Source organism: Sceloporus undulatus, chromosome 1 (assembly GCF_019175285.1).
Source record: "Sceloporus undulatus isolate JIND9_A2432 ecotype Alabama chromosome 1, SceUnd_v1.1, whole genome shotgun sequence".
Classification (NCBI taxonomy): domain Eukaryota; kingdom Metazoa; phylum Chordata; class Lepidosauria; order Squamata; family Phrynosomatidae; genus Sceloporus; species Sceloporus undulatus.
Genome location: NC_056522.1, coordinates 78,437,641 through 78,452,211, shown reverse-complemented (window position 1 = coordinate 78,452,211; position 14,571 = coordinate 78,437,641). Strand labels below are relative to the sequence as shown.

Genomic DNA, 14,571 nt, shown 5'->3' with positions numbered 1-14,571 from the left:
AAGGTACAGAACAGAAGAAATGTGTCACCCTCATCCCATATTTCAGCCTACAGAGGTTTTCTGCTGGCTGTTTGTGAGGAATAACTTGACTTATCTGTTTTTGTTTGTTTGTTTGTTTTGTAAAATCGGTATTATATAATTATAATGTGGGGCATTGATATACTGTTGTAACTTTAGAGGCAGGAAATATATATTTATCATATAGGATACCAATATAATTTTGTTTAGTTATGAGTCTGAAACTTCATATTAATATCAATTGTTACATTGGTTTTGTACGTTACTGTAAAATTCTATGTGTATATGTAATGAATGACTATAATGTAATTCAGCCTATTCTTAGGTCTTACATGTTGGGAGATTTAGTTCTTTTTGTTAGGAATAAAAAGTAACCACATTCCATGCTCTAAAAAGACGATGTATTTCCAGTTGAAGACTGAGTATGTTCAAGGTTCAAACTATGGGGCTTTCTACATTGCCCTTTGGGACGTCCTCCGGACGTCCCATTTTAAAAAAGGGGCGTCTCTTTTAGACGCCCCATGGCCTCGTACGGACTCCGTCCGTACAAGATGGCGCCGGCCCTTCTACATGGCCGGCGCCATCTTTACGCATCGAACGCACAGCGTCCAGACGCGTCGCGCCGCTGCTGACGTAGCGAGCGCGCCCCTGGCGCCTCGCTACGTCGCAAACGCGACGCAAAAAGAAGCTCCATTTTGGAGCTTCTTTTTTCGGTCCGCGCGGGAGTCGGGCCGTTTGAAGGCTCCGGCTCCCCCGCGGACCTTCTGGCGGCGGCGCCAGACCGCTGCAAAGCGGCGGTCTGTACCCCGCCTATGAGTCTTGCCATCTTCCCACCATCCTCCTTCCCCACTCCATGCAAATCAGAAATTGGAGTCTCTACCTTGCAGCACAAGCCAGCATTAAACAGAATATCAGTGAAATGTACCAGGAACAACAACAACAAAAATGCCTCAGAGGTCTCTTTCTCCAGAGGAAACATTTACATGTAGAGTGCAAGAACAATCAACTTCATTGCTAATACAAAAAACAGGAATCCAATGCCAATTTCATAGTAAATCAAGCCAATATTCAAATTCCAAAACTGCTGAGCAGATTGTTTCAGGCAAGAGAACAGGTCCATAACAAGGACTACAGTAAATCCATAAATATATTAGATGTCGTGGAAACACCTAATTACTGAAACATATACAAAAGTTGAAACAGTCAATGAAAACTATAAGAGAAACAGAAAATCAATATGCACTTCATCTTTCAGTTTTACCTTTATGCACAGACCTGAAATATAGCTTTTGAGTTTCTGAGCTTCAGTGACTCCTATTCGATTAATTCAGAGGGCAAATTACTAATGCTTACATTGGCACGACCCTAATGAAATATTATTCTTTGTGCTACAAAGACACAGCTGAATAGTTACAGCAGGATTGCTAACACCCACAGTTGTGGAAATACTTAAAAAAAAAATACCAATGCCCATTTTCACATTCAAAGATGTTGTATATGTAAACCTAGACTACAATTTAGCATTTTCAGAACAAGATGCAGGGAGCTTTAGGCTCACATGTTCCCTACTTCCTCTTCTAGTAGTGGTCTGAAAAGTATGAAACCCTCCCTGTTGCAACTTCTCATGTCTACTGAACCTAGATGAACTGTGGTAATTTTTTTTCTGGTTTCTAGAAACTGGCCAACTTCAAACCAAAGTTTAGGAAGCTGGTTACTAATACAGTTAAAATTAATCACATTTGAAGATTCAGACTGCATGTTAGAGTATAATCAATCTAAATGGGATATGGAAAGCTCCCATGTTTTGTTTGGGTTTTTTTCCCTTTTGGCCATAATAGAAGAGAGTCGCAGGGCATATATACACCTGGAAAGATACTAGACTCATTCTAATTTGTTGTGATTTTGCATTACAGTCAAACTAAGTGGACAGACTGATTTATATTGGTCACAGTGGTTAGAAATTACAATACAGCTCAGATCCCAGGCATGTTGTCTAGCATCTCTCTAGCACAGTAGTTCTCAGCATTTGTTCCTCCAGATGCTTTAGAGTTCAGCTTTCAGAAACAGCAGCCAACATAGCCAATGTTCATAAATTCTGGAAACTAACTCCAAGATATGGAGGATCCAAGGTTGTGTGCCACCATGTGCCCATGCCTATATTCAAGACAATGGGGGTTGAATACATGCAAAACTCCATTGTCGCGAGGGAGTACGGAACAGATCTCCTATGAAAAAGGAGAGGCGACTGTAGTCTTATGTTATCAGGAGAATCAATGACCAGTTTACACATACTACATTATCTAGACCTTTGACAAATCCAGTGCACACAGTTAGCAAAAATATAAAAGGAAACATATTGGTGTGGGCTAAAAAAAATGATATGAAGAAAGTCTAGAATGTTAAAAAGGTGGAATAGCCACAATAAATGTCAGAAATAGAGAGATATCTTTCTCTATATGATTTCTGAGGACTTCCTATCTATACACACATGCATCATCTCTAGTTCCAAATATTGTTGGCCAGAATTTCATAAAACGATGCATGATCACAAATCTACTGAAGACCAGAAAGGTTTTTTCTTCATATCAAGACCTTGTTCCATGTGCTGCCAGATCTAATGTATGTTAACTTTGGAGTACATCTCACTGGAGCATTGCTATTTTTAAAATATTTATACTTGTTTTGACAATAAAACGACATTACAAATTAAAATGAAAAACCAATACAGTTTAATACAACTCATCTTAAAAATTTCCAGTGCAAGAATTAGCAGTAGAAACAACAATCACTAAGCAGACCTGAACAAAGAAAGAAAAACAAAAAACAAATGAAGGCACAGGAGAGAGAGAGAGAGAGACAACACACACACATACATATATGAATAATAAGGCAGAAAGAACACTTTTTATAAGAGAGAGAAACAACAGCATATTATTCATTCATATAAAATCAATAAAACACTATGGCCTAATTCCCACTATGGTTTAAACTGGATCGTGATTCCAAATGATTTGGTTTAAACCACCATGGTTCCCACTTAATTCAAATTGCTGAAGCAATTTGGAAAGGGGGAGCATGGTTTTTACCCATTTAACCCACATCAAAAGGACGCTGGTAAAATAAGATGTTTTGGGGGCTGAATCGATTTATTTAGAAATAAATACATCCAGCCCAAGTGGGAACCAGGTGGATTCTAATCTGCCATGGTTCCCACTGGCAGTGGCTTTTCCTTGGCCTCTCCACCCCAGTCATGCCTCCCTCCATCCCCAGCCTTCTCCCCAGCCTACCTCCTCTATTCCCCAGGCCTCTCCGCCACATGGCCTGGCCTTCTCCGTCGTGTGGCCTGGCCTCTCCACTCTGGCCTTCCCACAGCCTCTCTGGCACTGGCCTTTTTCTGGTGCAAAGATAGTGGGAACCATGTTTGGGGCCGAACCGAATCATAGATTCGGTTCAGAACCTGGTTTAACAGTTAAGTGGGAATTAGGCCTATGATTAAATGCATTGGTGGTCAGTGGTTCTCATGGCAGTAAAACAATAAATGCATTCTGGTCTTAGTTCAGACTTTAAATGAACCCTCCAAGGTGCCAAATGTAATCTGCTGAATAGCTTTAGCACTTTACCCAATTCTTTCCAATGCTACAAGAAGTTTGCAGTGAAAACTGGAGCTTACTCATCAAACCACTGATATCCAGGTCACCAAACACAACTGATTAAATACAAGAAAACATCAACTACAGTTATAGCACTATGACTCTAATTTAATGGCCATGATAAAACCCTATGGAATCCTGCAATTTGCAGTTTAGGGAGAAGTACTTAGAATTTTCAGCCAGCAAACTATAATGCAGAGGAAGTCATCATCAAATTACAAACCTCAGGATTCCATAGGATGCAACCATGGCAGCTGAAGTGGGATCATAGTGCTATAACACTTTAGTATTTAAAGGGCCCCAGGGTAAGCGCATCATTTTATATTTGCTAAGACTCCTTTCATGTCAAGGATCCTCCTTGATGGATGGCTGCCATGCAAGATGTTACCTAGTACTTTGTATCTCACTGAATTCAGCTTCAAAGATCCTTTGCCATATTTTCCAATCTATCATGAAAGCCTGCCAACAACTTTGCAGAAGAAAACTGTTACCTACCCTGGACAGAGTCAGTGTGCCTTGTTTGCATGTTCTGCAACGAACACGAAGCTTCCCAGGTTTCACTGCTTGGCAGAAACTTTTACAGAAAACATAAAAACTGTTGTATGAAGAATTCCCTGTTGGGAAGAAAAATAGAAGCAAACCATTACAGAGTCATTACACCAAATTTGGACCGGGGGGGGGGGGGGCAGAAAACAGACTAAAAAGCAAGGTATTTCTCGCAATTAACTATAAAAGTGGTTAGTAATGAAAACATTTAGGTTTTACTATGGCATCCTCCTGGGTTGTTGTTGTTATGTGCCTTGAAGTCATTTCTGACCTATGACAATCCTAAGGCAAACTAACATGCTTTTGTTTTGTTTTGTTTTTTGGCAAGGTTTGCTCAGAGGAGGCTTGCCTTTGCCTTCCACTGAGGCTGAGAGAGTGTGAATTGTCCAAGGTCACCCAGTGGGTTTCCATGGCTAAGTAGAGATTCAAACCTTGCTTCCCAGTGCTCAGACCACTATATCATGCTGGCCTTCACTCCCCTATAAGGAAACATTAAATCTTGCTCTTGGAAATCAATAACCTATACCAGGATCTGTGGTGCAGGAGGTTTCAGTAGTTGCTTCACTGAGGGCTTTCTAACCCCAGCCATTCAACAGTGGGTCCTGTTTGCAAAGGCACCTTTACATAGCATCCCTTTATGTGTCTCTGGCCTTTTTCTTCTAAGGCATAGAATCCCTGCAGTAAACCTTTCCTCTGGGCTCTAAAATTCCAAGCATCTAAATATACAACTTCACCTAATGGCTGACCAAGCCCATTACCTCTGGATTCAATGGGCAAAAGAACTACTCCTGGGTCTTCTCCTTTGACTGGGCTATATAGCCGGTAGTTGCTTTTCCCACAGTAGTCACAGGAAGGGTTGCTGGGCCTGGGTTCACCCAACATGACAAATTTGCTTGCAAACCCATGGTGGCTTCTTCTGCTTGTTTCTCCCTCGCTTTTAACTCATTCTCCTAGCCAGCTTTTCCAAAGTAGCTTCCTACAGCCACATTCTTTCCAAGCTGTTGCAGATTTCCCAGCTGAGGCCAATAGGCTGGTGAGTTGCCTTCCCTCTTTTTCAGCACAGTTGGATCTAAAGAAATAGAGTGGATCTATACTGTAGATATAATGCAGCGTGACACCGCTTTAATTGTCATGCCTCCATCCTATGGAATCCTGGAATTTGTAGTTTGTTGTATCACCAAAGCTCTTTGACAGAGAAGGCTAAGCATCTTGAAAAATGACAACTCCCAGGATTCCATAGGATGGAGCTATAGCACTAAAAGTGGTGTCAAACTGCATTATTTCTACAAAGTAGATGCACCCATAGAATGTTTGTTTTCTCCTTCCAGGTTCCCCTGGATGCATCAGCAAGCTCTAGCCTAGTGAGTCTCATCAGATTCTTATATTTATACACAAAATTACAACACACAAGGGATATGGATTACTTCAGAAAATACCAGTATATTTGCCTAATGGTCATATGTACTAAATAAAAATGTATGTTGTCATTTTGTGTATTTTTATTTAACATATTTGGCCATTAGGCAAATATACTGATATCTTCTGATAAAATCCATACCCCTTTTGCAATAAGCTCAGAGTATACCATCTTCACACTAAAGATGTAAACCATATTCAATAAAATGCTCATCCTTCATAACAATGGGTGGCTCAATGTTAGGGATGTAAATCCTCATTTATTTCATTCTCAGATGGAAGAATGAATAACTTCAGCAATATCCTTCCTGTTATATGAGAATGCAAAGGTTTCTCTGCAGTTTTTTTTAGTGCTTCCCATTCTCTTGGGATTCACTAGGAAGAATTCACTGGTGGAAAAATACACTTCGGTTTCCAGTGGTTTTGGTCACAAGCATGTTTTCTGTGCAAAAGCAGCATTTCTACTGAGGACTCTGTGTATTTTGTACAAAACACGGTTACTGTTAAGGAAAATAAGTATTTTTGTACAACCAAATTTTCTCCCAAGAAGTCCAAAGTGTGAAAAATCTCACAACTGTTATATCTTTTCCTCAGTCAAGTGTCTTGTGTATCAAGACAGCATTTTTCCATTAAGGACATGCATGTTAACAAATGTGTTGCACCTCTACTCAGTTCAATGAGACACCCTGTCAAAATACCAGAAACTGCAATGAGGTTTTCTTCCTCCTTCATGGAAGTAAAATGACAAGTGACTTTTGCGGTGCGGTCTTCCAACAATTTGACCAAAAAGCCTCTGCACAAAACTAATATCTTCCTCTTTTGTTAAGCAAACAGTCCGGCCAGAGAGAGGAGAAGGAGAGGAGCTGCTTGGCAGCCATTTTGAGACCGTGTGCTTGTTGCTGAAGGGGCGGAGCTTCTGTGAGTCACATCTGTGAGTCACAAGGGGGCGGACCTAGCAGACTAGCTTTATATAACACCTTCCAGAGCCGCGCGCCGAATTTTAGTCTTCTTTAACTCACAACTCTACTCAAATGGCATCAGGTTAGAATCAGATATTGAAACAGAACCTTGCCTTTAAGTATAAGATAGCAGCCAGGACATTCCTTTAAAGTAGTATTCCCAGTAGATTGACTGTTATAGTTGTCATGGCCAGCCAAGATGAGCTCTCGGAGGATGAGGAGGAGGATGAGCCTCCTCCAGAGCAAGGGCTGATTGAGGCTACGCCAGGTGTTAGTTCTGCTCTGCCAGGCCCCAGCTGTGCTTCCCCAGTCCCAGAGCAGGAGGTCCAACCAGGTCCTAGTGCTGAGGAAAGGCCTTCTATGGTGCCACAGCCTAGTGGTGATTCAGGAGATGAGGCATGCCTGCAAGTACCTTCTTATCAAGAGAGAAGGGCCGAGAGTGCTTGCAGGCGCAGATCCAGGAGGATTGCAGAAAGACAGTTAGCAAACCAGCCTCAGGTGGCTCGAGGGAGAGCTTCCCTGATTTAAGTGGAAGAGAGGCTTGAGTTGGTTGCTAGAGTTTATTGCATGAGCCCTTGGTGTGATTGCTGTCGCTCTAGCTCCAGACATCTTGTTACCTTGCTACCTTGACCTCGGACCGGACCTTTGTTATCTCTTGGCTATTGTGACCTCGGACTGTTTTTGACCACGCTGCTTTCTGGCTTCCTGACTTCGGCTCGTCTTTCGGCACGCTTGACTTTCTGCAACCCCGACACTGGCTTGTTTCCTCGGCTTGCTCTTTGACTGCTTCTCCACAAGGTTTGTTTTGCCTACACGTGTTGGCTGCAGGCTTGGTTATCAGCATAAGTCAGAGATTGCTGGCAGCAATCCCGGACATAATAAACTCTAGCAACCAACTCAAGCCTCTCTTCCACTTAAATCAGGGAAGCTCTCCCTCGAGCCACCTGAGGCTGGTTTGCTAACTGTCTTTCTGCAATCCTCCTGGATCTGCGCCTGCAAGCACTCTCGGCCCTTCTCTCTTGATAAGAAGGTACTTGCAGGCATGCCTCATCTCCTGAATCACCACTAGGCTGTGGCACCATAGAAGGCCTTTCCTCAGCACTAGGACCTGGTTGGACCTCCTGCTCTGGGACTGGGGAAGCACAGCTGGGGCCTGGCAGAGCAGAACTAACACCTGGCGTAGCCTCAATCAGCCCTTGCTCTGGAGGAGGCTCATCCTCCTCCTCATCCTCCGAGAGCTCATCTTGGCTGGCCATGACAATAGTCATTACTAAAGACTTTGCAGTATGGACAATGAGGGATCTGCTGTAGTCACCTGCAACTCTTGTGGGATGTTTCTCTTCTTGCCTACAGAAGTGGAGAACTTCACATGCACCAAGTGCAAGTTGGTAGCACTCTTGGTGGAGAAAGTGCAGCAGCTGGAGTCCAGAGTAGCTACACTTCAGCATTTTAGGGAACGAGAGGATTTCCTGGACACAATAGAACTAACGATCTTGGATGAGTACCACGCAGAGGAAGATGCTAGGGTGGAAGAGGTCACTTGCCATACACAGGAGGCAGACAGCTGGAGGAATGTCACAAAGAGAAGTAAGCCAAGAAGGGATTGTTCGGGGAGCTTGCAACTAGAGAATCGATTCGAAGCTCTTTCCCTTATCAAGGAGGATGAAGAAGACCAGCATGGACAGACTTCAGGGACAGAGCAGGAGAGCCTGAGAGTCCCACCCGAGGGAACAGTCGCTGCTAAGCCTCGGAGGAGGCGTGTGGTCATAGTGGGGGACTCCTTGCTGAGGGGTACAGAAGCAGTGATTTGTAGGCCTGACAAGATGTCTCGAGAGGTGTGTTGTCTTCCAGGTGCAAAGATCCGTGATGTGACAGAGAGGCTGACAAGACTGGTCAAGCCTACTGACAAATACCCCTTCCTTTTGGTCCACGTGGGAACTAATGATACTGCAAGACACAGCCTTCAGAACATCAAAAGGGATTACGAGGCGCTTGGTAGGAAGCTGAAAGGAATGGATGTACAGGTTGTCATCTCGTCTCTTCTGCCAGTTGAAGGGCATGGTCCAGGAAGGGAGAGGAAAATAGCGGATGTGAACAACTGGCTTCGCAGATGGTGCCGCCGAGAAGGATTTGGATTCTTCGATCATGGGCTGCGGTTCCATGAGGAGGGACTTCTTGCAACAGACGGGTTGCATCTCACGCCAGTTGGAAGAAATGTTTTTGCCAACAGTCTCAAGAACTTGATCAGGAGGGCTTTAAACTGAGTTCCGAGGGAAAGGGAGACAATATTAAGGAAGGCGAAAGGGATGGCGAAAATAGTCAAACTGACATAGAGGAAACAAGAAAAAAAGTGCAAGGACCCAACAGTGGGAGGCAAAAAAACTTGCACAGGCAGCAAGTAAAAGGGAACCATGGTCTGCGATGTCTCTACACTAATGCACAGAGCATGGGAAATAAGCAGATGAACTCGAACTCCTAGTACAACAAAGCAAATATGATATAATAGGCATCACTGAAACCTGGTGGGATGAGTCTCATGATTGGAATGTGGAAATAGAGGGGTATAACCTTTTTAAGAGAAATAGGCCAAACAAGAAAGGAGGAGGAATAGCACTATATGTCAGAAATATTTACACCAGTGAAGAGATCCAGGACATCAATCATGGAAGCCAGGTGGAGAGCATGTGGGTAAAAATTAAAGGGGAGGGAAACAACAAGGATGTTACGGTGGGAGTCTACTACAGACCCCCAAGTCAGACTGAGGAATTGGATGATATCTTTCTAGAACAGATGACCACACAGTCAGAAAAGAGAGATGTAGTAGTGATGGGTGACTTCAACTATCCTGATATTTGCCAGAAGTCAAACTCAGCAAAATCCTCAAGGCCTAGCAAATTCCTCACTTGCCTGGAAGACAATTTCATGGTCCAAAAGATGGAAGAGGCAACAAGGGGGTCAGCTATTTTAGATCTGATCCTAACCAACAAGGATGACTTGGTTAATGGGGTGCAAGTGGTGGGATCATTAGGTGGAAGTGACCATGTTCTCCTGGAGTTTGTAATACAGTGGAAAGGAGAAGCCAGGCATAGTCAGACACGCATCCTAGACTTTAGGAGAGCGGATTTCAGTAAACTTAGAGAAGTATTGAGGGCGATTCCATGGTCAGAAATACTAAAAGATAAAGGAGTTCAGGACGGATGGGACTGTCTCAAAAGGGAGATACTGAAGGCACAATTTCAAACAGTTCCAGTGAGAAAGAAAAATGGGAGGTGTCTCAAGAAACCAGGATGGATGACTAAGGAACTTTCAACTGAGCTAAGTTTTAAATGGAACATGTATAAGAAATGGAAAAAGGGGGAAATCACAAAAAAGGAATTCAAAGCAATAGCGGGCATGTGTAGGGGTAAAGTCAGAAAAGCTAAAGCGCAGAATGAACTCAGGCTTGCTAGAGAGGTTAAAGACAACAAAAAGGGCTTTTTTGGATATGTCCGCAGCAAAAGGAAGAAGAAGGAAACGATAGGGCCACTGCGTGGAGAAGATGGCAAAATGCTAACAGAAGACAGAGAAAAGGCAGAATTACTCAACACTTTCTTTGCCTCAGTCTTCTCAGAAAAGGCAAAAGGTGCTCAACCTGAGGATAATGGAGCAGAGGACAGAATAGGGGAATTTCAGCACAGAATAAGTAAAGAGATAGTAGAGGAACATCTTATTAATCTAAATGAATTTAAGTCTCTGGGACCAAATGAACTCCATCCAAGGGTATTAAAAGAACTGGCAAATGTAATATCGGAGCCATTGGCAATAATCTTTGAAAACTCCTGCAAAACAGGAGAGATCCCAGCAGACTGGCGGAGGGCAAACGTTGTCCCCATCTTCAAAAAGGGGAAAAAAGAGGATCCCAACAATTATCGTCCAGTTAGTCTGACATCAGTACTAGGAAAGATTCTGGAGCAGATCATTAAACAGAGAGTCTGTGAACATCTAGAAGGCAATGCCATAATCACAAAAAGTCAACATGAGTTTCAGAGAAACAAGTCATGCCAGACAAACCTGATCTCTTTCTTTGATAAAATTACCAGCTTGGTAGATGAATGGAATGCTGTGGATATAGTATATCTTGATTTCACTAAGGCCTTTGACAAGGTTTCCCATGACATACTTGCAAACAAGCTTGTAAAATGTGGGCTAGACAAAGGAACTGTTAAATGGATCTGTAATTGGTTGACCGGCCGAACCCAAAGGGTGCTCAACAATGGCACCTTTTCATCCTGGAGAGAAGTGACCAGTGGGGTCCCACAGGGCTCTGTCCTGGGCCCAGTGCTATTCAACATCTTTATCAATGACCTGGATGACAGAATTGGGAGCATACTTATCAAATTTGCAGATGATACCAAATTAGGGGGAATAGCTAATACCCCAGAGGACAGGATCAAGATTCAAAATGACCTGAATAGACTAGAAAGCTGGGCCAAAGCTAACAAAATGAAATTCAACACGGAGAAATGTAAGGTATTGCACTTAGGGCGGAAAAATAAAATGCACAGATATAGGATGGGTGACACCTGGCGGAATGAAGCTACGTGTGAAAGGGATCTAGGAGTCCAAGTAGACCACAAGTTGAACATGAGTGAACAGTGTGATGCGGCAGCTAAAAAAGCCAATGCTATTTTAGGCTGCATCAATAGAAGTATAGTGTCTAGATCAAGAGAAGTAATAGTGCCACTGTATTCTGCTCTGGTCAGGCCCCACCTAGAATATTGTGTCCAGTTCTGGGCACCACAATTCAGAAAGGACATTGAGAAACTGGAGCGTGTCCAAAGGAGGGCGACAAAAATGGTGAATGGTCTGGAAACCATGCCCTATGAGGAACGACTTAGGGAGCTGGGGATGTTTAGCCTGGAGAAAAGAAGGTAAAGAGGTGATATGATAGCCCTGTTTAAATATTTGAAAGGATGTCATATTGAAGAGGGAGCAAGCTTGTTTTCTGCTGCTCCAGAGAACAGGACCCGGAACAATGGATGCAAGCTACAGGAAAAGAGATTCCACCTGAACATTAGGAGGAACTTCCTGACAGTAAAGGCTGTTCGACAGTGGAATGCACTCCCTCGGAGGGTGATAGAGTCTCCTTCCTTGGAGGTCTTTAAACAGAGGCTGGATGGCCATCTGTCAGGGATGCTTTGATTTGGATTTCCTGCATGGCAGGGGGTTGGACTGGATGGCCCTGATGTTCTCTTCCAACTCTACGATTCTATGAAACCACAGAGAGAGAGCAAGCATAAATGCTTAGTGATAAAAAAATGCAAACAGTCATCCAGCAAGGCAGAACCAGATGCAATACATACAAAAATATTTACACAATCTGTGAAAAAAACTTTTTTGTAAATGTTAATACTTTGTGTAAATGAAGAAACACTGTGCAATTTAGGTGACAATATGTACTTTGAGTGCTTTCATTGTTACATCACACCTCCAGTTACACACTGCTTTGATAGAATTTCAATATACAAAAGATGTTTTATTATTATTATTATTAACCTTTATTTTCTCATGTGTTCCTGTCATGTCCTAAAATCACCATCCAAACCACTATTCTGAGTTCCCGAAATACTGTAGTTCAGCAGATGTTTACTCATGGTCAGGCCTTTTCCCTGGTGGCTCCTGAGTGCCTCTCATGTGGAGAGGTCACTATGGTGCCAACCTGGCTAATTTTTCAGTGCTTCACAAACACCATTTTACCCTTGCAGGCTTTATAAATAATTCTAAAGCTGCATCTTTATAACTCCTTGAGTCCATACCGCTTTGATATTTATCCTGCTTTGAATGTATTGCTGTACTGCTGCTTTTAAATATGTGTCTTTATCTGATGTTTACTGGATTCTGTATTGGCTTAAAACACTAGTTTTAGGGCAAGTAACAAATGAAAATAGGGATGGACAAATATGTCAGCTGCACTTTTTTTCCACTGTCAGATTTTGCAAGTTTTGATTAAACAAGCCAAATCAGTTTTTTAGGGCCAAACTATATATCATTCCCATTAGTCCCATAGGATCTTCCCTCTCATTGAAAACATCATGTGGGGAAAGTCCAACTGGGACCACAGTGGAAGCAAAGATTTAATAGTCCCCTCTTCCTATGCCATGATCACAACCCACTCCCCACCCCCACTATTTTAAAGGAAAATTAAATTTATAAAACAAATGACCATATATCTCATGTACTTAAGTCTCCTAGCCTCCTCCCACCCTAAAGAAAGGTGTACACTAACATACACAGATTACTAAAGTTGTCAGATGTATTGACCACAAATTAATGAGCAAGTCCTGCCTAAACAAGCTGGAAGCTTTGAATAAAAGCAAAGAAGTGACACCATCAAAAGACATAGGCAACCAGCTGTGAATGGTAAAGCCTGCTACAAAGCTTCCCACCCCACCCTGCATGAATGAATAGTCTAATAGTTTTTGTTTTGCACCTTCAACTCAGCTCTGACTCATAACAACTTTTTCCTGGGGTTTTTTTGCCAATATTTATTTAGAGGAGATTTGCCATTGCCTTCTTTGGAGGCTGAAAAAATGTGACTTGCCCAAAGTCACTATAAATCTATTTGGTGCCCTGAGCTTGAGTGTGGTCCAAAACAAAAAGATGACACAAGGTTTCTGAATATGTTTTACAATTTGTATGGGCAGGAAAGAGAAAGAAAATGAGAGAGAGAGAGAGAGGCAAACACAGAATAAAAAGAACCAAGGATATGTGAGAAGAGGCCAAACACATTGAACAAAACCCTTTAATTTGTCAAGACACCAAATTTTGATGGTGTCCGTGGAGCGTGACTCAAGGAAAAGTTTCACTAAATAACCATTTGATGGGCAATGTCATAAAAGGCAGAGTCATTGCTTGGTACATAGAAAATAGAATTTTGATCCAGTAGACAGCACAAAGCATACAGAAGAGGGAATATTATCATCATCATCGTCATCATCATCATCATCATCATTGTCATCATCATAATCAGTGTTTTAATATAGCTCCATCAGAGTACACGGCACTTTACAACTAAAACAACAACAAAAAACAGTCATCCCTGCCAAAGGCATGTAATCTTAAAATACACTAATTTATCTATGAAAAGTATATCCTGTCTTCTCAGACTCACAGAGCAGCCAATCATTTCAAAAAGGTAGGGAACATAACTGAAGGACAACAACAAAAACTGTAAAAGAAAAAGAACAAAAGTTCATTCAGATGGTAAAATGAACCAAAACCAGCTTTCAGTGATGTTTAAAATCAGCTAATGAGTACATCAGTGAATCCACAAAGAGAATATAGGGTGATCAAAAAAAAGAATGGTGCAAAAGTAATGCTGTTGTTATTTGGTTTGGCACCATTCTTTTTTAATTACTCTATATTCCACAGTCCAGCTGCCATGACCAACAGGATACTTTTTTGTTCTCCCCACCAACTGAAGAAGGGAATCCCCAGCCATCTTCTCTCCCCTCCCCCCCAAAGAAAAACTGTTCCTGGATTCATGCAAAGTCTTTGGGCAAAAAACTCCCCCTCAGCTGAGGCACCAACTGGTGTTTTCTTCCTGTTCTTTAAGTCTCTGTGAGGGTGTTCTCACTTAAGATTTGAAACGATTTAAAATACAACGTTTTTAATAGATCCGATTCAAAATAACCCTGGTCTTATCCTGCGTTCCGAATCGCTTTTATTCTTCGTTCCCATCTGGTTTTTTAAATCAAAGTTTTTACCTGCAAGCGTTCCTACTTGGCATGAATTCGGTGTTTAAATAAATCGATTCTTCTCCTCCATACCTTATTTGGAGCTGTCAATCAATAGTACGTCAGAATGACGTAACGTTAATCCAGAATATTTGGAAGCGATTTATCTTTTGGCATCGTTTCCATTTCATTGACAGCCAGGGAGAATCCCTTCAGAGAGCCCAGAGATCAATGGGAGAGGCTTCTGGCAAAGCGAAGCTCTTTCCA

General features: G+C 42.3%; 1 protein-coding gene across 1 annotated transcript in view; it reads right to left on the bottom strand.

Moving 5' to 3' along the window:
* Positions 1–14,571, bottom strand: part of PRKN (parkin RBR E3 ubiquitin protein ligase) — a 678,545-nt gene that overhangs the window by 487,445 nt on the left and 176,529 nt on the right. The window contains exon 4 of the mRNA XM_042478458.1: positions 4,164–4,282. Within this exon, the coding sequence (XP_042334392.1) occupies positions 4,164–4,282 (119 nt within the window). The remainder of the gene's footprint in view (positions 1–4,163; positions 4,283–14,571) is intronic.